Source organism: Mastigoproctus giganteus, chromosome 10 (genome assembly GCF_048544385.1).
Source record: "Mastigoproctus giganteus isolate SK-2022 chromosome 10, ASM4854438v1, whole genome shotgun sequence".
NCBI lineage: Eukaryota > Metazoa > Arthropoda > Arachnida > Uropygi > Thelyphonidae > Mastigoproctus > Mastigoproctus giganteus.
The window spans coordinates 206635074-206660396 of NC_143584.1; the positions used below are offsets into that span (position 1 = coordinate 206635074).

General features: G+C 37.2%; 1 protein-coding gene across 2 annotated transcripts in view; it reads right to left on the reverse strand.

The window, feature by feature from the left end:
* Positions 1-557: 557 nt before the first annotated feature.
* cert (ceramide transfer protein) overlaps positions 558-25323 on the reverse strand; it is a 137990-nt gene continuing 113224 nt past the window's right edge. Inside the window, exons 11-13 of one of the 2 annotated variants that reach the window (XM_090383530.1) lie at positions 19006-19208; positions 5382-5508; positions 558-809 (exon numbers count right to left, since the gene is read on the reverse strand). In XM_090383530.1, coding sequence (XP_090239656.1) covers positions 682-809; positions 5382-5508; positions 19006-19208 — 458 coding nt within the window. In that variant the 3' untranslated portion in view covers positions 558-681. The remainder of the gene's footprint in view (positions 810-5381; positions 5509-19005; positions 19209-25323) is intronic. The other variant, XM_090383531.1, reaches the window with a different exon arrangement.

Genomic DNA, 25323 nt, shown 5'->3' on the forward strand with positions numbered 1-25323 from the left:
TAAGCATCCCACATATATATTTAAATGAGCTTTTGATTCAGCAGTACAGGAATATACTCTGTAACAATAAAAACTCTTTATGAACTCTGTAAAGATCTTTGACAATATTTACAGCGTATACTCATCAATAAGTAGTAGACTTGATTTTCATACCAGTATTTCCAGGTTAGAAATTCAATGTACATAATATATAGTTTTTTTTTTTTTTTTTCCCCCTTTTTTTGGTGACAGAAAAACTCAGTTTTCCTTCCAGTTAACACATTTAACAATCTGCAATTTAATTAAATTTAATTTTCTAAAAATATTTAGAAAACTTGAAGGAGAAATTTTAAAATATACAAAGGATGTACTAATTAAGGAACATACCATAATATTAAATAAACTGAATTTTTTTAAAAATCAACCAAGTTTTTGATGGCACATGATGATATGAAATGTGAAAATGGATTATATGCACTGATTCACTGTGAGATATATGGAGGAACAAATTCATCAGGGCAACATACAAGAAATATACATTTATGTAACCCAAAATTTATCTAAATAAGAAAAAAAAACAGAAAAGAAAAGAAATTAGGAAATTATGAAAGAAAAAAAGAATGAGGAGGGAATAAGCAAATTATGAATTCATCTCTTGTTCTTTTGTGGCAATTCAAACAGTAAAAGGATTTCCTCTTCACATTAAAACATGATAGGCTTGTTTTCTGTCATATCTTTTACATACTGAGTAAACCTTTTTAGGAACTTTGGGTATTCTCTCTTGTATACGGCTCGTAATACCGATGCTGGAGCCCATCCACCTGGATTAACTGCAAAAAAAAAAAAAAAAAACTAAAAATGTAATAAGGCAATTATCAAAATTCTTTTGTTAGGTTGATTTGATCTGTCTCTCTACAGTTGTGAGTGAAAGTGAAACTTATGCAACCAAAGGGAGTGGCAAATAAAACTGCTAGCAGCAATCAGTTCACCTAGATTTATGAATTAAGCACTAATTTATATAAATTTATCTTAAATAACTATGGTAAAAAGCAATATAAAGAAAATAAAAGAAAAAATAAAATGAAATAACAGGGCAAAGTGAAAAGAAAAAGGAAATGGGAGAAAAGGAATAGAAAAGGGTGTAAAAGGCAGAATGGAAAAATGCATTCATTCATGTGGCCATCCCTCGACTACTTTGTCGAGGGCTTTGAATGGACAATAGCCAAATGAAATGAATGTCTTATGCATACCATTTCTACAATAAACAAATAGTGTAGAATGAATTTACTCATTGTAGAATCCCAAAAATTGGCTATTATCACACTCATCATTACTGATAATTATGATCTGAACTTTTTTCTTCAAAGAGGGCATTGCTAGTTCTACATTTCTTGAACGACTTCAATTTTTTTTTAGAAGGAAGTAGGGTTTATTGGTCTTTTATTGGGAATAAAGGGCAATTTCTCTTAAGTGAGCAAACAGTATAAACACAAAAGAAATTTCGTGTTTATACATTCCTGCACAACTGTGTTAGTGACTATCCTGGATGGAAGAAAATGCAAATGCATGAAGTGGAGCATGCAAGCAAACATACTAAGAAATAACCACTAGACTGGTATGACAACGTACAGGCCAAGGCTACATACCAAGTGGTTGGAATGATTCCTGGGTAGTTATGGTCTCCAAACAATAAATAGCAGACCAGAGGACCATCGTCATAAAGAACCTGATAACTCCTGCAATCTTGGAAAATATCTAAGGATGCGAGTGACCAACTACAAAAAAAATAACTAAGAATATGGATGTGGACCCAGAGGAAGAGCAGGAAGAAATATAACCCAGAACAGCTAAGTGGAAAGAGATGAGGTCGTGATATCCAGAACAGAAGATGAGTGGAAGGCCCAAACAGAATTAGAGGAAATGGACCCCACAAAGACCCACGTGTTACCAAAGCAGACTTAAAAGAATTGAGTGGAGAGTCACAGACTGCCTCAATTGGCAAATAATACCACATTACAACAACAACAACAGTGCAACACTGGAGGCCATCCACACAGCCATATACTGTGCTGCCATAGCAGCCACCAGGATTAATGGAAAAGAAATGAGACCAGCAACAGAAGAAACAAAAAAACAAGGAACAAAAGCTTGGGAAAGAAGACTTCAGCAGAAGATAGAAGAATTAAGAGTCAAGACAGGTTAACTGACCCAATACCAATGGGGTAATAGGAGTAAGAAATTGACTGGAAAATTGAAGGGCATCCTAACTTCCACAGCAAACAAGAGACAAAAAAAATAAGAAAATAGGAGAATACTTAGATACATTGAAGTATAACCTCCTTACACTCAACAAGAGACTATACCAATACAAAGGGAGCTCCCAGAGGAAAATAATTGAATCTTCAATGAAAACCAAAGAGCCTTCTACAGGAGTACCAGAAAAGATGGAAATGGAGCACCCAAGATGATGATGATCGAGGAGCTCTGGAGCAAAATATGGAGCAATGAAGTAATACAACCACCGAGCTCCCTGGATAGAATTAGAAAGGAAGAAAACCAAGGATGTACAAGCGATGAGAGAATGGGAGATTCATGAGGAGGAAGTACAACAGTTGATCAGGAAGTCCCATAGCTGGCAAACCCAAGGAATAGATGACATTCACAATTACAGGTATAAGAAGCTCACTTGCACACACACACAAGCAGCTACCAGAGCAGTTAACCTGAATGATAAGTCAGAGATAATCCTAGAATTTCTTACTTGAGGAATCACATATCTGAAGGCTAAATACCAAGATAGAAGAAACCTGGTGAAATACATGCCAATCACCTGTCTCCAAATGATGTACAGAATCCTGACCATAGCCAAGAAGATAGCAGACCACTTGGAGAACCAAAACATCATGGCCAAACAGCAGAAAGGATGCAAGAAGTAATTAATCATTGATGCCACAGTTATAGAGCAAGAAGTGGCACAACCTGTACACTGCCTTCATTATCGCAAGCCCTTCGACTTTGTGCCTCGTAGCTGAATAATAGTTGCTGAAGATCTACAAAGTCAATCTGACAGGACAAACTTCCTAGAAGTAACCATGGCAAAATGGAGTATCACCACCAAGGTCGAGAACATCACAACCAAACCTATCCCATCAGGAGAGAAATCTTTCAGGGAAATGCCCTGATCCCAATGTGGTTCTATTGAGCACTCAACATGCTATCAACCATGCTCAACAACAGCAAGTATGGATATAACCTCAAAGGAAGGAAGGGAAAACCTGTACACCCTCTCCCACCCTGACACATGGATGACATCAAGCTCTACACGGCAACTACTATGAATCACCGAAGGATTCAGCAATTATAACATAATGGACTTTGGTCTAGACAAATTCAAAACCCAAAGTTTGCATCAGAGGGAATTAGTTGGCCAAAACCACCAGCTGCAGACCGATAAGGAGATCAAAGCCATGACACCGGGAGAGACTTGCAAATACTTGGGGATGGTGCAGGCTCAGCAATTAGACCACAAGGAGATCAAGGCCTGCCTGGCCAAAAAATACTAGACCAAGAAGCCTGCTCAAAGCAAAGCTGAATGGAGGGAAAACAGTTTAAGCCATAAACATCTACACAGTCCCAGTGCTACTATACTCCTTCTGGATCATAGATTGGACTAACACTAAGCTGGAGGATATCATAAGAAAGACAAGACCAATGATGATAAGAGCAGTCAACACCACCTGAAATCAGCAGTGGAGAGACTGACAATAGCTTGGAAAGGAGGAAGGGGCCTGATAGACCTCATCGAGCAACAGAAGACAGCGATAGCTAACCTGAAGGATTATTTCTAGAAAAACAAAGGATCACTCTACCAATCTATAAGGATGACAGACAAGTGGCATAAACCACTGAATCTGAGCGAGGAGTACACTTCCACCCAAATGGAATGAACAAAACTAGAAAGATGGGCAAAGAAGACACTTCGTGGTAGACATTACAATGGCCTCCATCAAGACCACAGATAAAATGGCATCTAGTGCATGGCTCATGAGTGGGAAGCTCTTCCCTGAGACTGAAGGATTCATGCTTGCCATCCAACACCGCATAATCAACACCAAAAATTATAAAAAATACACCACTGAGGAGCCCAGAGTGTCAGATGACACATGTCAATGATGTCACCTAGCCTATGTCAACCCTCCATGCTCCAGGTCATCCAGTCATTTGCCACCCAACACCACCTCACTGTTGCAGCCAATGGATCAGGGTGTTATTGTGACCATCAAGGCATACTATTTATATACGATCTTCAAAGGGACTGTTGAGACAGTGGAAGCATCTAACTCAGTGACTGTGAGAGACTATTTGAGGTCCTACAACATCCTTAAGGCCATAAGTAACATTGCTGCAGCCTGGAAAGAAGTGCCACAATGCATGAATGATAATTGGAGGAAATTGTGGCCTGATGCAGTGTCTTATTTTCTTGAGTTTGAGCCAGTTTCAGCAGTGGCTGAAGATGTCACTCTGATGGTTGAGAATGTTGGCCTTGACAAGGTTGACAGTGATGATGTCAGTGAGTTGCTGCAAAGCCATGGTGATCCTCTTTCAAAGGACTTAGATGCTGGATGCACAACTGACTAAAAAAGATTCTGAAGAGGAAGAGCAGGAGATTGTGCCAATTAGGACTCTCACCACAAAGATACTTCATCAGCTTTAGCACAAATATAAACAGGCTGTGAAACTATGTTGATAATGACTGGGAATGCAGCTCTTCCATCCAAAGGGCTGTTACTAACATATTGAAGTTCTACTACAATATGTTAGAAGAGAGAAAGACTCACCAGACTTCATTGCTGCAGCTCTTTTCTAAGGCCAAAGAACCTGCTAGAACCAGTCAACCCTTCATCAGGCCCATCCCATTAATGCTGCCCATTACACCACTGCAAAGAACAATCAATTGGGGGGGGGGGGACAGACAGTGGCATTACTACTTACTCAAAGATGGCTCTAAAGGAACAAAGTACTAAGTTAAATTTTCATTTCATTACTTATTTTATCTATAAATATTTTTATCTCATAATTATAAAATAACCACAAATATTTAATATAAAAAAAAAAACACTTATATTAACTCTTATGGTTAAATTTTTGTAAAGAAGGAACCTATCTCATTTAAATACATTATAATACTTGCTCGATTTATGTAGCTTCAGCTAACGGACCCTGAGGGGTAGGAATGCAACCCTGGCATAAATCGGGGTCTACCTGTATGTACACAGGGGAAATGGGTAAATCTGATATCAATGTATCAAATAATCTCACTAAAACAAGTTTTATTTTAAAAAAAATCAATAGGAAACGAAATACAGTCAAACTGCAAGAAGATGAAAAGTTTGCCTGCTTACCTGTAGAACAATATGTAATTCGACATGTTAAATTATCTCTAGATATCTTCTGATCTTCAGCTGGTGGGTCAACAAATGTCTGGCAGACGAGACTGACTGTCAACATCACTCTGACACACTTTCCACTCTAAATTTAAAATAGTTTAATTGAAGTTTTAATCACAGTAGAGCAGTTTAATTTATTTTTATGCATTTTGGAATAGATGTTATCTGAAAAACTGATTAAAATAGTAGCAGTAATAAATACTTATGATAAAATACAGGGTGGTCCATAAGTGAGGATACATGTTTGACTGGAAATAACAGTACTATTTTATGTACATATTTTAATTAATGCTAGCAATAAAGAAAGGGCAACAACAAAAAAAATAATAATAACATTATTCAATATGGCCACTATTTAATCTTTAAAAAATCTTCTTTTGGGCACAGAGCAACACACTGCAAGGTGTAATTCACCAGAAAAGTTCTCAAATTCTCTAACTACTGAAGTCTGTTTATAAATAAAAAAAAACCTTTTTCCTTTAAGAATCCCCATAAAAGTAATTACAGGGTGTTAAATCCTAGGACAGTGGCCATTCAATTGTACCCCACCTTCTGATCCAACAACTTGAAAACTTTTAAGAATTCATAGAATTTTATAGAAATTTATAGAAATTCATTCATAGAAATTTAAGAATAAAAAAAAGCAAAATGCTGAAAATTGATTTTGTACTGCATTAATGGATGATTTAGTCTCGGTATCTTTCTCCAGTCATGGTACCCTCAAAGAAAGAAGGCTTGATAATCTGGGCTGTAATTTGGACAGGAAGTGTCCAAGGACACCTCCTGACTAAATTTTAGCTCAGATCAAGTCAGGGGAATTAAATCCATGTTAAAGAATAAATGGGTTGTTAAGGGAGTAATAAACACAGTTATGGCAATTAGCCCTTGCATATAGTTTAAACTTGGTTTCTTCATTCATCTGTCTAAAAAGGAAGTGTCAATAATATTGGGGTTTTAATGCTCACAGCCAAAAATCTTTTGGCAGCTTCTATCTGGATTTTAATCATTCAAAATATGTAGCAGGGGTGATAAACCTTGTATTTAAGTTCCTTTACAATTCTATTCGAGATTGGTTTAGGTAATTAAGTTCCAAACTTTATTTTCTTTGAGATTTTTTAAGACTTTTTTTCAATATTATCTCTTATAAGTTACAAATTGGCAGTTGTCTTTGAGATACAAGGTCTACTGAATTTCGGTAGATTGTGCATTGTTCCCACTTCATACTTCTTGAAGTGGCATGCAACTCTTGCATGCCCATTTACAATTTCAATCTTCTCCATTGTAAGGCTCATGGTACTTTTTCTATGTTCAAGTTATACTGAAACAATAAAAAGATTATAAAACTTTCAAATAACAAACATTTACAGTAGCAGTTATTCAAAATAGTTTTCTTACTTATAGCCCACTTTGTATATCAATTTATCCATTTTCTCTTATGTTCTGTAATTCGTGCTGTTTAAATTGGGGCAAAAGCAGTTCAGGCTGCAATGTGTAATTATAACATCTATAGAGCGTGTTCAAAAATCAACCAAGCACCAAGTGAAATAAATGCAGAAAAAGTTTTTTCAATTATTGACAGGATTTAAGTACTTGTTTCACCCAACAAACAAAATTATTAGCATTAGCATTAGCATTAGTAGAGGCATTTGATGCAAGAAAGCAAGCTTATGCAGCATCAGCCAAAAAAAAAAAAGAAAAAGTAACATAAATAAATAAAAATAACCACTTCCACTTCACCCCTCTGTTCGTTCGAAATACCTGTCCAGCTGAGCCTTAAACTTATTTAGACTATCAACTTCCACGACAAGGGATGGAAGTCTGTTCCACCCACCAACCACCCGCTGGCTAAAGGCAAATTTCCGCACATCTATCCTACATCTGTCTTTCCTCAATTTGAATTTATGCCCTCTCAGGTGATTTTTCTGAGCTAGAGGAAGAATCCCATCAGCATTGAGCATGCTCAAACCATTCAAGGCTTTGTACACCTCTATCAGATCACCCCGCTGGTGCCTAGTTTCCAGACACTGTAATTTGCAAAACTTAAGCCTTTCTTCGTAAGAGAACCCCTTTGTCCCATTCACCAATCTAGTTGCCCTTCTCTGTACTCGTTCCAGCAGCTCTACATCCTTCCTGAAATGAGGCCTCCAGGCCTGTATACAGTACTCTAGGTGTGGCCTGACCATTGCCTTATACAAGGGAATAATCACCTCCTTATCCCTGCTAGAAAAATTCCTATATATCATTGACAATACACCATGAGCTACTCTTGCAGCTCGTCTGCACTGCTCAGAGAACTTCATATCTGCCTGCACCACCACCCCCAGGTCCCTTTCATTCTCTACCACTGTCAGTGTAGTACCACAGAGTTGATACGTTGCTCTGGGGTTGCTGTTTCCCATATGTAGTACTTTACATTTGTCAATGTTAAACTTCATTTGCCACCTCGAAGCCCATCTGCTCAACCTTTCCAAATCCTGTTGCAGCAGCATAGTGTCAGTAGTGTCCTTGACAACCCCGCCAACCTTCGTATCGTCTGCAAACTTGGACATTAAGCCTGATATACCATCATCAATATCATTTATAAATACAGAAAACAATAAAGGCCCCAATACTGAACCCTGAGGGACTCCACTAATAACATTAGTCCACGATGAGCAGTGTCCATTGATTACCACTCTCTGTCTTCTCCCCCTCAACCCTTTATCCATAGCAGCAACTTGCCTCCAATGCCACACTGCTCCAATTTGTGCAGCAGTCTTCCATGTGCAACAGTATCAAAAGCCTTTCTAAGATCCAAGTATATAATATCAAAGTTATTCCCTGCATCCAGTTCTTTTGTGACTGCATCATAGTATCCAATCAAATTGGTCAGGCAAGACTTCCCCTTAACAAAACCATGCTGTGTCCTAGCTATAACTGAAGTCTTGTCTAGATGATGCTGCAGTGCTTCTTTCACCAGTGCCTCCATTAATTTTCCGGGAACAGAAGTTAAACTCACAGGTCTATAATTACTTGTGTCAGCCTTTGATCCCCCTTTGTGAATTGGGGTCACATTTGCACATCTCCAGTCAATGGGTACCTCCCCTGAGTCCAAGGAAGCTCTCATAATTATGGCTAAGGGTTTGCTTACCTCCTTTGCTGCCTCCTTTAATATAACTGGATAGATCCCATCCACCCCAGGTGCCTTTCTTGTGTTTATCTTCAACAATTTCTCCTCCACTTTGCTCTCAGTTATTACAAGATTCTCTAGCTTACTGCTAGATTTGAATACACCTCTGGCATTCCCCTCGCTGAATAACTCCTCATGTGTGAATGTCGATGCAAAATATTCATTTAGTTTGTTAGCTACCCGAGCAGGGTCATCAACAGTTGACCCATCGATCTCAAGTGGACCAATCTGATTCATCCCCTTCCTTCTAGAGTTTACATAAGTAAAGAACTCTTTGCTGTTTTTCTTCGCATCCCTTGCCAAGGATCTCTCGTAATCTGCCTTCGCCTGCCTAACCTCCTTTGTAACTTGGTTACAGATCAACTTGTATCTATCATAGGCGTCCGTGTCACGTGTTAATTTGTATGTATCCCATGCATTTTTCTTCTCTGCCATATGCCTCATTAGTTCATCTGACAACCATTTAGGCCTAAACCTTGAACAATATTTCTTAGTTGGTATGTAAAGCCTAGTAGCTTCCACGATAAGTTCTTTGAATGCTTCCCATTTTGAATTTGCTGTTGGCAATATCATCAGTTGATCCCACTGTATAGAATTTAAATATTGTCTCAGTCCATTGTAGTCGCCTTTACGAAAGCAATACCCCTTCCCTTTACCCCTAATGGTAGTTACCTCTTTGAGTAACTCCCACTTCAGCACACTGTGATCACTGCCACCAAGTGGTTCATTTATCTGCAGATTCTTAATGCATGAAGAATCACTACTGATAATCAAATCAAGAGTATTACTCCCTCTAGTTGCCTCCCGAACATGCTGATGTAGAAAACAATCATCCAATAAATCCACAAAAGCCTTGCTACTGTGTGAGTGACCAGCCCCCAAATTCCAGTCAATATCTGGGAAATTAAAATCCCCCATTATAAGACTCTCTGATTTACTGGCCCACTCTATTTCTCCGAACAGTTTCTTATTATACTCATCAGAGTCATTAGGCCTATAGCACACTCCTACTCTCAATTTTGATCTCCCAATGCTTATGTCACACCAAACTGACTCGACACTGCACTGTCCAGCGATGTCGACTGGCTTCACTTCCTTGGATTTTATGTGTTTTTTAACTAATAGCATAACCCCTCCTCCCTTCCTATCCTGTCTATCCTTTCTGTAGACATTGTACTCCCCAAATTCCAGTTCTGCATTTCTTATATCTGTGTGACACCACGTCTCTGAAATCCCCACAATATCTGCCTTTGATGTTTTGAGCAATACCTCAAATTCATCAAATTTATTTACTAAACTCCTAGCATTGGTGTACACACAAGTATACATGCACCTGTTCTTTTTCTTAGCTACCCTAACACAACCCATGTGTTTACTTGTACCCCAATGATTCCCAGCAGTCTCTGAAATATCCTGCATCTTATTTTCCAGGCTGCGGCTCATTCCAATAGAAGCAGTGCAAGAATCACTTTCACCTCTGCCAGTGGCTACTGTTAATCTATTAGTCCTTGTATCCCCCCAATCTAGCAGTTTTCCGACCCACCTAACATTGCCTCGATAGCATCAGCAAACATTCTTGCACCCTTTCTATTTAAGTGTATCCCATCCCTGTAGAAGCAGTCTCTCCTGTTAACAAGTACAGACCAGGCTGAAAAAAATTCTACCCCTTGAGCCCTGCACAATCTTTCCAGGGCCGAATTGATTGACAGGGCTCTCATCATATACTCCCTCCTATCGTGTCTGGGCAGAATTGCAGACACTTTCAATTTCAACCCTAATTCACGGCTTTTTTTCATCAGTGACCTGTACTTGTCAAGTAATTCCGCCGGTCTCCTACTCTTAATGTCATTAGTGCCAACGTGTACAACTATATCACCTTTTGTGCCCTTAAAAGATGATATCCGCTCTACAACGTCATCAACTTTTGCCCCTGGCAGACATACCCTGGTCCTATTCCACCTATCCTTTTTACAAAGCATGTTTCCCGTTTCCCTGACAATAGAGTCACCAACAACTACTAGTTCCTTTGGGACCAGCGCATTCTGCCTTGGGGGTTGCCGCTGTGTTCCGCGATGACCAAGTGCAAGCTCTGGCATTGGTGTGGGCAGCTGAGAGCTTGATGGGCCCCTCACTTGTAATCCTTCGAGGGCATCCACCCCATCCTTCAAGCTCTCATATAGGCCCATAACAACGCTGAGTTGTCGCCTTATCTCCTTACACTCCTTGCATCGCACACACACAAAGACATCCCCCATGGCAGTATCATGTCCCATACTTGACTGCTCCGCAAACATCAAGCAAATAGTGCATCTTACAAGGCTGTGATTCAGAGGACAACTGCCCCCCTCAGTTCTCCCCTGGGCCACAGCATTCCCATTAGCTTGAGCCCTTTGCTTTGCTGCTCTGGTTTGAGTCATGATTTAGAGTTACTTTCAATAAAATTTCGATTTCTGTACAAAATTAAATCCTAAACTTGTATCCAAACACAGTTATAACGCTATATTTACGTTTCAGTAACGAGTGTTATCTACGAAATATTTACGTTTCAGTAACGAGTGTTATCTGCGAAATCCCTTTATATAACTTTCGTATCAAGTTATGTATTAATTATTTGTTTTTACTAATTATTTATGTTACGTAACCTAAGTGGTTATATGTATAATTAATTATGTTAAATAAAATTAATTATATTACGTTTGTAATCTAAGTCGTTATATGTATTTATTTAAACGTACAATTTAACTGCTAACGAAGTTCAACTAACGCTATCTAGTACGGTATATCGTATCACAAAGGCGGGAAAATTACGAACGGTTAGCGGAGTTGAAACACGTGGAAACCTTTACCGATACTTTTATGCAATTACAAGGCCGAGTAAAGAATAAGTCAAATTTGACTTATTCTAGAATAAGTCAAAAATGTACATGGAATTTTAAGAAATTGGTAATGTAAATTGCAATTGTCAGGTTTTTGTGCTAAATCTGTTCTTTGAGCCTTGGATATATGTCATCCTTTGATTTAAAAATAGGAATTGACTTATAAAGTCAACGTTTAATATAAAATCTTTAATTTGAAATTGATATAATATACTCTTAATAGATTAAGAAATAATGGAGAAGGGACTAGAAGTAAATGTATTAAAAATAGCCCTGCTGACACTTAAATTTGCATTAACTAGTACTTCAGTTGTGGGTCCAGTGTGAACTATTAGGTCAAGGATATATTCAGTCTTTATATCACTTAAAACTGTTTTACACCAAATCTATATAATTTTGTGCAAATGTATTGGTTTTTTTTTTCAAGTTTTCCTTTGAACAGAGTAAAGCTCCCATCACCGCACAAGTTTTAAAATTGATGTGTCCAAAATTTTTTTTTGCTTAGAATATTCAGCACAGATCTCAGCTTGTGCATATAATCACCTGTTTCCTGTTCTTCATTAAGAATAAAATATAGCATTCTGAATGAAAAGAAAAATATCTCTTGCCATAATCTCAGAAAAACCTTATTTGACCAATTTTTTTTTTTTTTTTTTAAGACAGTTTCTTATTATGTACCATAAGCATAGTAATAAAACAATAAATTGCTGAAACAAATGCTTTCTTTGACTGTCCTAATGAGTGCAAAATTTCAGTCACATTTTCAAGTATATTAATGGTATAAGTGTTTCTCTTCAACTAGTCATTTTGCAACTTCTATAAACAATTTCCAAAAAATGCCAACTTCTTTCAGATCATTACAGTCATCAGGAAACACTGCTTTCCTAATTCTCAAATTACTGTCATCAAACATATTTTAGGCTGTCTGATTTTCTCTATCAGAATTGGAACCTATCTCAACACACTGGAGTTCCTAATCATTGCTAACCTAATTTATTAGAAGAAATATTTTCAGAATCTTCATCATAAGATTCATGATTTCCATATATTTCTGATGGTGTCATATGAGAAAACATTTCAGCAGGAATAAAAATACAACCTGTCTGATCTGTCACTGTCAACTGATTATATGTCACTTTGAAGTAATGCTATGGAGCTATGTGACATGCTCATAGTTTATAGACAAAAACTTCTATTATGACACCCAATATTTGTAATTGATGGTTTATTTGAAAGCCAACAGAACACCTTTTTATAAAGTGTTATTAGTTCTGCTATATGCAATCAAAGTACACAGCCTGTTGAATTTATGGCTCATGTATAGTCTAATGCAGACTATTAATGACAAATACAGTTCCCAACTATAATCAAGCACAGTACCTAAAGAGTTAAGGGAAGATCATATCTGACTAATCTAATTAGATACTATGAAGTTGTCAGTAAAGAGCTGAATAGAAGGAATATATCTTTGACATCATTTACTTGATTAAATTTCAGTAAAGCTTCTGATACAGACCTAAATATAATTTGGAGCAATGTGACATTAAGGATAAGTTAATGAAAGGAATGGGTCAAGTGGTAGGAGACAGGGAAGAGAAATGGTCACTGTTCTTCATAGACTAATAATATGAGTGGGGTCCCACAGGGTTTGATTCTTGGTCCCTTACTAATTAATATGCATTAATGATATTGACACCGGTATTTCAAGTTGAACATTAAGTTTGCCGATGATACAAAAGTGGACAGGGTAGTTAATACCAGTAATTGGGGTATGCTTTTTCAACAAGACAAAAAAAAAAAAAAAATTATTTGGATGGGCAGCTGAAATGACAGTTTCAAATAGCATTTAGGTGTTAATATTCATAGATTACTGCAACCCAAATGAAACTTGTGTAGCTCAAGATTGTTGATAATAAGGGCTTGGGGATAACTATACATTCTGATATAGTTTTCTGAGCAATGCAAACAGACTGCTAGGAGAGTTCATGGGGTTTGGTTAATGATATATAAGAAATCTGCCAGATGGAGAAAAAGTGATTATTGCATTATAAAAAAATGCAATGGTTATGCTGCATCTTGAATATTGCATATATGCTCAGATACCTCTAGGAAAGATGTGGACCTGTTGAAAATGGTACAGTCAGTCCTTGTATAACACGTGTTTACACTACACGAATTCGATCATACATGATTTATAAATAGGGGAACGATATCGTATATAACACGAACCGAATTCGCTTATGCACGATTCGCCTTTGTGTTTACAAGAAATGCCAGTCGAATGCGGAATCACCCCAACTGAACACAACAACGACAAGAATGAAGAGAAGATTCAGAAAATGTATTTATGTTTTTTAATAAAACACATTTCACCATAATAGCTTAAAAACCCACATAATTCCAGCTATTGGTATTATCGCAAATGCAATTAGATCGAGTTTTCTACCAGTTTATAACAGATTCCACTAGCAGAAATGCAACTGGAAATTGTTTTTATTTTTTTATGGTAGTAATCCCCAGAAATGTGCTTAGTAAAATGTGAGCTAGTGAGGTGTTAATAGTGCATCTCTGCCTTTATGATATTGTTTATTCAGCTGCTACACGCACACAGCTTAGTTTGGGTATCAAGCGTGCCTCCTCATTTTGTAATTGTGCTTTATTTCTTAAAAATGGGTAAAATACTTAAAAGGTGTGAAAAGGAAGCGTCCTTGTGAAGACACTACAGATTCAGAGAGAAAAAAGAAAAGCAATATCGATAAACAGAGGCGGACTGGATCAAAAATTCTTACCCAGGAAAATTGTAGTGGCCTCATACTAGCATTTATGGCCAAAATCACACCGGCCTCCAGCCCACCGGGGTTTCCCCCAATAAGGCTTATGGCCAGTCTGCCTTTGTCGATAGAGAAAAAAAATACAAAATTGTGAAACGCTTTGAGCGAAATGAAAGACCATGTGATATTGCAAGTGCTACAGGCCTAAATGAGGCAACACCGAGAATTACAAAGAATGCAGAGAAAATAAAAATAACTTTCATAGCAGGAACAACTCAAAGTGTAATTAAATCCATTAGATTAAGACACAAAGAATTGGAAGAGATGGAACGGCTGTCATCTGTTTGGATAGAAAATCAAACAAAAAACAAGTTTGCTTACAATAGAAGCAAAAGCATCAACAATATTTTATTACATCATAGTCATAATAAAATTCATAAGTATTTTATTACGATTATTTATTGTGTTTGATAATGTTTTCGTTACAAATGTGTGTTCAATCTTGGGTGGTCAGCACCTAACCCCATTTTTCCCGTGGGCCTGTTGTTTATATTGCACGAGGGTTTCTAGGAACACAACTATCGTGCTATACGAGGACTGACTGTATAGAGAAAAGCAATGAGCTCAGTTAAGGGCACAAAGGGGTATTTATCAAGAGTTTTGTCAAATGTTTCTAAATGAGGTAACTGCATGGTGACCTGATCAAAGTGCTTAAGGTCTTGAAAGGTTTGAGTAAACTAAATGCTAAGAGAATTTTTATACTTAGTCACTTATCCCCACCCTTGTGATATACACAAGAGGATAAGTTTAAATTAAGAGGGGATAACTATAGCTGGATGTTCAAAATTTCGTTTAGCCAGAGTGATTAACTACTGGAATAAACTTCCATGTATTCTTGTGGAGGTTGAAAATTTATTTAAGGAGTCACTGGATAAATACTTGAGAGAACCAAGTAAATAAAAGGAGGGGAAAGTGATATTGGTCACTTTATTTTATTCATTTGGGTGGTGCTATAAGCTTGTACCTTTGCAACATTTTGCCAATACTAATATAAAACCAGATATTTTGAAGAATTACAAGATATTCTTGCAGGAATTGTAGCAGTGGACAGCACAAAAATTAATTCTAACATTTTTAGTGCATTATAATTTTATACAGAAACATTGCCAGATCTTTTTTTTTTTTTTTTAGGATCCTGTTAGTTAAAAGCCATGACGTAGCCAATTTTTATGACAGACATTTCACAGGTTTAGAACCTTGGCAACTGCTTCATTAACATGATACTGACAATAACAAGGTCAAGTGGCCATTACCTTCTTATTGTCAGTTATCTGGATCAATCTGTTTGGACCTTCCTTACAATTGAATTTCCTGCAAAAATCATGCTACACTTGTGCTACACTACCAGTAGAATAAACTTTTTTTGCTAGAGAAAAACGTTCTAGTATGGATGCTATTCTTGTAAAAGAATGATTCAGGAAGCTGCCAGCAGTGGCAACATCAAGTCACTATGCTAACCACTAAAATCATTATTTAATTCATTAAGTATATTGAAAAAAAATGTTCATTTTAAAAAGTGAGGCATCTTTTTTTAAACCAGTATACAATGTACAGGGTATTTCAACTAAACTAGGGTCTATCTTGCTTATTTTGTTTTAAATTATTTGTTGTTTAAACTCCCCTATCCCAACATTTGGGCTGAAATTGTTGAATTTTGTTAAAATTAGACTAAACATTATTGTAGACTTTGATTTCTAAATAAAGTTTCATGTAATAAATTGATTTTTCTCAACAGGACAGTTGTTCCTCCATGTCCAGCTTAGCTTAAAAACATCACCTCTGTACTTCTGAGTCTAAAAGGAACAAAATTTATTTGAAGCAAAAAACAATGGTTGTGCAATGTTTGGCATTCAGTACAGGAACTTCCTGACTTACATAATACTTGACTTATGGAAATTTGACTTTACATAAGTTTTTGCTGGTTGGTGCAAACTTAAAATTGTGGAAACTTATTTTGCATCCCATAGAAAAAAATGGATGTATCATGAAAATATCTTAATGTGAACCTAATAACGCATTGTTGTTATTGGGTTCAACATTACGATATTTTCACAATAACCTAACCTTTTTTTTTTTTTTTTTTGTAATCCGTTCCAAGTCCTTGGAAGTTGAAAATTTCGCTATATTACTATGCTATTTATCTCTCTAAAAGGTCATATTTATAATGGAAGTTTCACTACACTTTCATCATTATCATATGTTCCATTATAAGAATCAATTTTGAATGCCATTGTGATATTTTTCTAAAGCATGTTTCTGGAGATCACGACCATAAAACAACAAAAACAATATGCACTTTCCAGTTTATTGGGTTTTTCTGTTAGTGCATTATTTATAAACGGGTAGTAACCTAGATCTTATTGCATTTGCAATAATACTGATAACTGGATTTGTGTGGGTTTTTACGCTATTATGGTGAAATATGTTCCCCTTCACTGAAATCTTCAATCATATAAAAAACAAATTTTCAGAAACTTCTCTTCATTCCTATTTACGTATTACCATGGTGAAGGGAAAGGGACCAACAGAAAGTGCAAGTGCTGGCAGTACCAGGAAACTAAACAAAATTGATTTAGGAATGAAGATGAAAATGATTAAGAATTACGAAGCAGGACAAAGTTTGTCATCTATTGCAAGGGAATTAGGTCTCGCTGCTTCAACAGTGAATACTATTTTGAAGGACTATGCTATACGTGCACTGTCAAAGGATCAATGCACTTAAGATCAACAGTAATCAGAAAACAGCGTTCAGGTGCTATATTGAAGATGGAACAGCTGTTAATAATATGGATGGAAAATCAGATTCAGATGTGAGTGCCCCTGATTCTAATGACCATTCAAGCAAAAGCAACAAGTATTTATTAAGATATTAAGGATAAGTACGGTGGAACCCACCAAGTTCGTAGCAAGCAATGGTTGGTTTAATAGGTTCAAACATCACACTGGTTTCCACAACATTAAAGTATGCAGTGATGTTGCCATGCTGATTCTGCAGCTGCAGAGAAATTCTGATGCATTGGAAAAAATTATTGATGAAGGTGGCTATTCAACACAGCAAATTTTTAACATTGACAAGACTGCTCTGTATTGGAAAATGCCAGATTGAACATACATTGCCAAAGAGGAAAATACAATGTCAGGTTTCAAGGCGTCAAAAGATAGGGCCATGTTCTTGTTTGAGGCTAATGCAGTGGGAGATTACAGATAAAAACCACTGCTTGTGTACTATTCTGGAAATTCTTGTGCATTTAAGGGCATCAATAAAGCCACCCTACCCATGCATTTCTGATCAAACCAGAGAACATGGATAACAATATCTCTCTTTGAGGATTGGTTTAAATGCTGCTTCATTCCAGAGGTTGAAAAATATTGTAAAGACCTTTCAAGATTTTGCATCTATTAGATAATTCCCCATGGACATCCTACGCATCTAGATGAGTCACATTTCTACCGCCAAACACTACTTAATTCATCCAACCTATGGATCAGGGTGTTATTTCGAATTTAAAAGTGTACTATTTACGTACATTTGCTCAGGCATTATCTGTGGTAGACAATGAGAAAAATTTTATGTTAAGAGACTTTTGGAAATCTTACAATATTTACCACACCTTCTTAAACATCAATAAGGCCTGGGCAGAAATTACTAAAAGTTGTTTAAATGGTGCATAGAAGAAAATATGCCCATGGCACATAAAAGGGTTCAAAGGATTTGAAAAAGATGAATCATATGAAGAGGTTGTAGATAAGATTGTAAAGGTTGCAGAGCTACTTCAGTTGGAAGTTGAAGCCAAAGACACAGAGGAGTTAATAGAGGAAGAAGAGAAGGAATTATCTAATGAAGAACTTATTGACTTGCAGGCAGTGATCGTGAAAGAAGAAAATGCTGACGAAGCTCAAGACGAACCAAATGAGAAGCCAAGACGCTTCATCACCAGAGAGGTGGCAATGGCGAGGTTTCGGAAGATGTATCCTGACAGTGAATGATTCTTAAAAGTTAACAGAGGGGTGAATGATATGCTTGCTTGCTACAAAGAAATCTACGATGAAAAGAAAAAAGCCACTGTCCAGTCATCCATTAATATGTTCTTTTGGATAGTTGAGCGGCTGACCCCTTCTAAATCTCCACAGCCCTCAACCTCCGCAGCGGCGTACTTATCAGCTGAAGGTGTCAATTCTGGTAACGATGCTCGAGAGGTAAAACTTACTGACGTTATGCCTGTCTCCTCTTTTTTTTTTTGTAATTTGTTTAAATTGCACACTTTTTTAATTTTTCCTATAAATGAAATAAAAAATTGAATAAATGCAATAAATAATTCTGTTTAGATGTTTGTCAAACATTTCTTTTTTGATTCAATCAATTCGGCGAGCACGGTTGAGAGTGCTGCACAAGCACTCTCAATAGCATAATTTAAATTTTATAAAAAAACCATTAAACTAAGTTTCAATTTCTTTTACTGTGCAAAAATATCTGTATGCATCAGATATAGTTATGACACACCCTCCTTGCTTCACGAAACAGACTACAGCAACCATTTTGAAACCTATGCAGTCCCTGGCATGATTAAAATTTTTATGCAAAGTTTTATGCGAATCAGACTACTTTTCTAGGGTTAACATCCTGTCCACTGACACTTATAAACAGACAACATTTACTTTTAAGTTACATATTTAAAGATAATAGACATTCAAATTAAACTTACAGAAACAGAAGAATGATCTGTGGATTGATTGCTAACAATCCAAATGTCATGGGCATCTTGATCTTCCTCATTTGGAACACGACGGATATGAGACCAGAAAAGGGAATCTCTTTGGCTAGCTGGCCATACCCGCTTGTGAACTTGGTGAAATATTAAAGTGTTTGCATCAATTTCTTCCACCACTTTCATTGTTTCTACAGTAGCTAAAAATTAAGTAATCAAAAATTAATCATATTTAAAAAATATATATATAGATTTTGAAATGAGGGTCAGGGAAAAAAAAAGTAGTAGCAACCAGAAAATAACAGGAAAGTATTATTTATTATCACATAGTTATTGACAACATTTCTTCAATATAATCAACACCCACCTGTATAACATTTTCCAATAACTATGGTATAACTGGGAAATTCCATCTGTAGAGCAGTTTTTCTTGTATATGGCAGAGGAATGCCTATGCAAGGTGTACTCTGTTTTCAAAAATCCAGTTGCAAAATGGAAGGCATTTAAAATGAAATATTTAAACATTTTGGGGAATAGGTCAAAGCTGCAAGATAATTAAATCAAGCAATAAGTGTAAATGTCCCACTTTGTTTCTTGGCTCCACCAGTTCCAAAGCTGTACAACAGGAGTTGTCCAATGGCATCCTGCTGTTTGTTTGTTATTTGGTTTTTAGGAGCATTAGCAATGAAGGCCATATTGCTCCAGGAATATGCGGTGGTCATTCCCTGACCTTTCTGCATCCTCCGTATTTGGTAGTGATGGGCTTGAACCCCGATCGAATCAAGAAGCGTGTGCTACGCACTGCTGCTCCTTCCCACCTGGCTACAGAGGCATGGCATCCTGCATTTTAATGCAAGACAATGGATGACATGGCTACACTTTCAGATGCAAATAGTATTAGGACAAGCAGTAATACTATTACTATTAACACCACTACTACTACCACAGTTTTAATGCAGCAATCAGCATCAACTTCAAGTTACATAGTTCTTGCCAAAGTTTTTTGATCAAGCACACTCTTGGCAGTACCTGCAACTTTAGCCTTTTTCACCAAATGAAAACCTCTCCAGATTCTGCATTTTGAAACCAGACAATAAATCTTATAAGCAATAGAATGGTCTCTTATATACACCAATGAAAATCACTCTGCAGATGAAATTTTTTGGCTACCATGGGTATGGAAAAATGTTATACAGATGGTCATGATTGTATTGAAGGAATGCAATCAACATGACAATAAGTTGTTACCTGTCTGCCAAAAATTCTTTCCCCAACCCTTTGTATAAAGGCAAAATTTCACTAATATCTCTGAACAAGATAAAATAAATATTATTAAACAATAATATATATAGAGTTTGAAACTCAGACACACACACAAAAAAAATATAATAAACTTAATTCTTATTTCACACAATTCTTTTAAATGTGTAAAACATTTAAAAGAACTGTGTGAAATAAAGACTGATTCACTTTTGTGAAATAAAGACTGATTCCAAAACTTTTCAGTTTAAAAAGCTGGAGTCTCTACCTGTAAAAATATCTCTTTGCATCCACAACTAGCCTTTCTGCCTGCTTTTGTATCCTTTCAAGTTGACATCTTTCCTGAAATGCAGCTTCCAGAACTGTACACAGTATCAGAGATGCAATCTAGCCATGTAATTTAGGATAATTATGATTTTTTTATCTACTGATAAAATTTCTATACATCACTGCCAATACCTCATGTGCTATCTTAGCAGCTTTATTAAACTGTTCAAAACGCTACATATTGGACTGTTTTATAACCCCCAGACTCTTTTCATGTTTAAGTGTTGCAAATGCTATTTCTAATTGAAAAATTTCACTTTGGGATTACTGTAAAAAAAATTCAGAAAGTGACATTTACTAGCATTAAATGATTGATTGATTGATATTATAGATGTATAATTTTTCTATCTTGCTGCAGCAGTATATCCTGGTTCTTCTTGTTAACAATCCAGCCTACCACAATGTCAGCAAATTTTGACACAAAACTTGTAATACCATCATCAATATCATTAATGAAAATTATAAACAAAGGTTCTAGCATACCTTTGGGAACAACACTACCCATTCATACCCAAAATTCCATAATCTTTCTTATCACCAAAATCAGATTTGGTCTACATTTTCCCACATCACTTTTAGAACCTGTACTGTATAGGGGATTCCAATTTCCAATGTTTCAGAACTTTAGAGTCCAAGGATACCTCTATTATTATAGATAAGGGTTCTGTAACCTCTTTAACAAATTATTTAAATATAATCAGATATGAAGTGCTACCCAAAAGGTATTTATAAAATAAATTAGACTCACCCTGGGTCTTATTCGCCAATGTCACCTTCAAAGCAGTCCCCTTGAGAGAGCAAACACTGATCCCAGCACTTCTCCCATGATTTGAATGCGTCCTGAAAATTCTTCGTCAGTGTTCAGCACCACCTGTGATTCGGTTTGGATATTCTCTACACTGTAAAATCTTCAATCCTTCAGCTTGATTTTTCATTCTTGGGAAGAGGAAGAAGTCGCAGGGGGCCAATTGTCATGTTGTTGGATGCCAAAAACTGCACCACAGCGAGAGATGTGTGGGCCAGCACGTTATCGTGATGAAGGACCCAGTTCTTTGTGCACCACTTCTCTGGACGTTTCCTCCTGACGGCTTCCCTTAACCATCTCAGGACGTTGCAGTAGAACTCTGAGTTGACTTTTGCGACATTTTCTGGGATGGTGCTCTATGATGGATGCCCAGAGCAATCATTGTCATTAACTGAAAATCAGCTGTTTTTAAAACGGTTAAACCAGTAGTAGGTCTGTGTCTGGGCTAAAGCATTGTCACCAAAAACTTTTCAATTTATGGGTTTCTGCTGCTGTATCGTTAAGAAGGAAACAAAACTTGATGCAAGCACATTGCTCTCTCGCATCAGCCATCGCAAACTACATGAAACACACTGCCAAAGAACTGCGCATAAATATTCAATGACTATCCAGCCCAACGCCATATGGCACACCGATTCACAAAGGATGTATGCAATGTTACCTAGTGCCACAAGTCCGTACTAGACATAGTTCCTGCACAACAATCAAATTTCGGGAACATTTGGGTAGCACCTCGTATATGCAATCAGCTGTTTGTGCTTTCTTCACTTTTAAACCAAGGATAATCTCTCTGCCAAAGGGGTATTTTTTTTTTTAATTAATCAATTCATTTAATGCTGAATAATAATTGTTATTTGAACTAATATTCATATACCCTCAAAAGTATATTTTTGTGTGAATATACAGGGTGCCTCAAAAATACATGGCATAACTTCAGGAATGAGTTCCTCATATGTAGACAAAAATATTTTATATCAACATAGTTCCAGAAATGCTTGGTTTCTGAGTTTTGAAGGTCTGTCTATGACACTTAACCATTCACATCACCTTATAGTAATTGTTCAAAATGTCCACCTTCTGCCTGAATACAGGCCTCACATCGACGTCTCGTGAAGACTATGCCAAATTCCTGGCATATTTCGTATTGTCTCGCAACCTGCCACAATTTGATTGCAGAGTTTCCACATCAGCTACCAGAGTCAAATACACCAATGACTTTAAATGACCCCACAAGAAGAAATCTAGTGGGTTTAAATCAGTAAGCGTGGAGGCCAGGTAGTTGGTCCACCTCTACCTATCCACCGACCAGGAAACCTTCGATTCAGGTAATTGTGGGTTAGGTGGCTGAAATGTGCGGGAGCTCAATCGTGCACGAAGTGTGATTGTTGACGAATGATCAGTGGCGTGGCGTCCAAGATATCAGGCATGTTTTCCAGAAAGTTTCTGTACGCCTGCCCTGTGAGTTTGTTTGGAAGTACATGGGGCCCAAATAACTTATCACCAAAAACACCCACCCAGATGTTGAGGCTGAACCGCTGTTGGTGATGTGATGGAAGAACTGCATGTGGGTTTTCTTCAGCTCATACATGCTAATTGTGAAAGTTTTGGATTCAGTCTCGTGTAAACTGTGCTTCATCTGTGAATATCACTAAAGCAGGAAAGTGAAGAGTTGTACCACACTGCTGCAAGAACCACTGGCAGAACATTACTCGCACAGGGTAATCTGCTGATGACAAGGCCTGTACCCATTACAGATGGTAAGGATACAGTTGGTGTTCTTGCAACACTCTCTAAATAGTCTAATGTTGAACAGCCAGGAGTGGTATGCACAACATCCAAAATCTGCTCCTCTACTTCAGGAGTCTTAGATCTTGGTCGCCCATGATCAGCATCACGAGGTGTAAAGGTCCCATGTTCACAAAGGCGGCAATGGATACCTTCAACTGTTTTCCTGTCTGGACATCTTCGTTCTGGGAACCTTTCATGGTACAAACGACGAGCCTCCAGAGCATTGCCGTCTGCCAAACCATACATAAAGTGCATATCTGCTTGCTCCCAATTTCAGTACATGGTCGGAATGGAAAACCACCAGATTCTGTCTATACCTTGTATCACAGTACGTGCATTACTGGGACTGGCCCACCTTCCCGTGATGTGGACGAGTACCCAGAATCATATGTCCAGGTGATTGATGCTTCTGGGTAGCCAAGTGGCCATACACAACAACAGAACACACACATAATACACACAAACCTACGTCACACACATCTGGCCCAATTGTAGTTGATACTGTTCTTCACAGAGATGCGAGGCGGAGTGGAACAGATGTTCTAGGTGCCGCCCTTTACAAAAACACATGTCCACATGTACCTTGTATCATGTGATGAAGGAAATAACCTGCGGGAGATAAGACATTCCAGTTAATAACTCGGGAACCAAGCATTTCCGGAACTATATTGATATAAAATATTTTTATTGTCTACATGTGAGGAACTCATTCCTGAAGTTATGCCGTGTATTTTTGAGACACCCTGTATATGCAAAATACTTGTTTAACTCATTAGCCATCTATTTGGGGTCATTTATATTGATCTCACTGCTCTGCTATAGTGGACATCAGATATTCTTTACCAGATTCTTTTGATAATCTGCTTTTATGATACCAAATTAATCAATATTTTTTGGCAATCCATTTTTGTTTCCTCTTTATACTCATCTTTTAAAATTATGAAATGATGCAAAGTATTTAAAATTAGTTTCTGAAACATTTCACATGTTTATCTCTTAGAAATTTCAGCTGCTTCCACTGAACTGAAGTGAAATATATACAAAGTTAATATGGCTTTAAACAAAATGAAAATCGCTCCTTTACCCTTATCAACTGCTATATCCACTTAAATATCCCTCCATACCAAAATGTTAAGTTTGTTGCTGGCTAGTGGTTTCTGAACTCTAAACCTTTTTAACAGCACATGAATGTAATAACCAAGCTAAGAATATTGATCCCTCCCCCAGTAGGATCCCTAACAAGCTAATATATAAAGGAGTCATCTAGATGCTAAAAAACTGACTGCATTTAGGTGAGTGGTATCCAGAAGTACAAACAAGTCTGGATAATCATGTCTTTCAAAAGAACACATTCTGATCTGCTTGCCAACTCCAGCTGTGCATATAGATGATCACCACCCTCAATGCACTCATTAAGTTTATAATATTAGCATTAGTAGAGGCATATGAAGCAAGAAAGCAAGCTTATGCAGCATCAGCCAAAAAAAAAAAAAAAAAAAAACATTTCACTACTCCATTCATTCAAAATACCTGTCCAGCTGAGCCTTAAATTTATTTCCTGTCTGTTCCACCACCCAACTACCTGCTGGCTAAAGGCAAATTTCCGCACATCTATCCTACATCTGTCTTTCCTCAATTTGAATTTATGCCCTCTCAGGTGATTATTCTGAGCAAGAGGAAAAATCCCATCGGCATTGAGCACACTCAAACCATTCAAGGCTTTATACACCTCTATCAGATCACCTCGCCGGTGCCTAGTCTCCAAACACTAATTTACAAGACTTAAGCCTTTCTTTGTAAAAGCAACCCTTTGTTCCATTCACTAATCTTGTTGCCCCTTCTCTGTACTCGTTCCAGCAGCTCTACATCCTTCTTGAAATGAGGCCTCCAGACCTGTATACAGTACTCAAGGTGTGGCCTGACCATTGCCTTATACAAGGGAATAATCACCTCCTTATCCCTGCTAGAAAGATTCCTGTATATCATTGACAAGACACCGTGAGCTACTCTTGCAGCTACTTCTTGTCAATGAAGAGTAGCTCACTGCTCAGAAAACTTCATATCTGCCTGCACAATTACCCCCGGGTCCTTTTCATTCTCTACCACTGTCAGTGTAGTACCACAGAGTTGATACA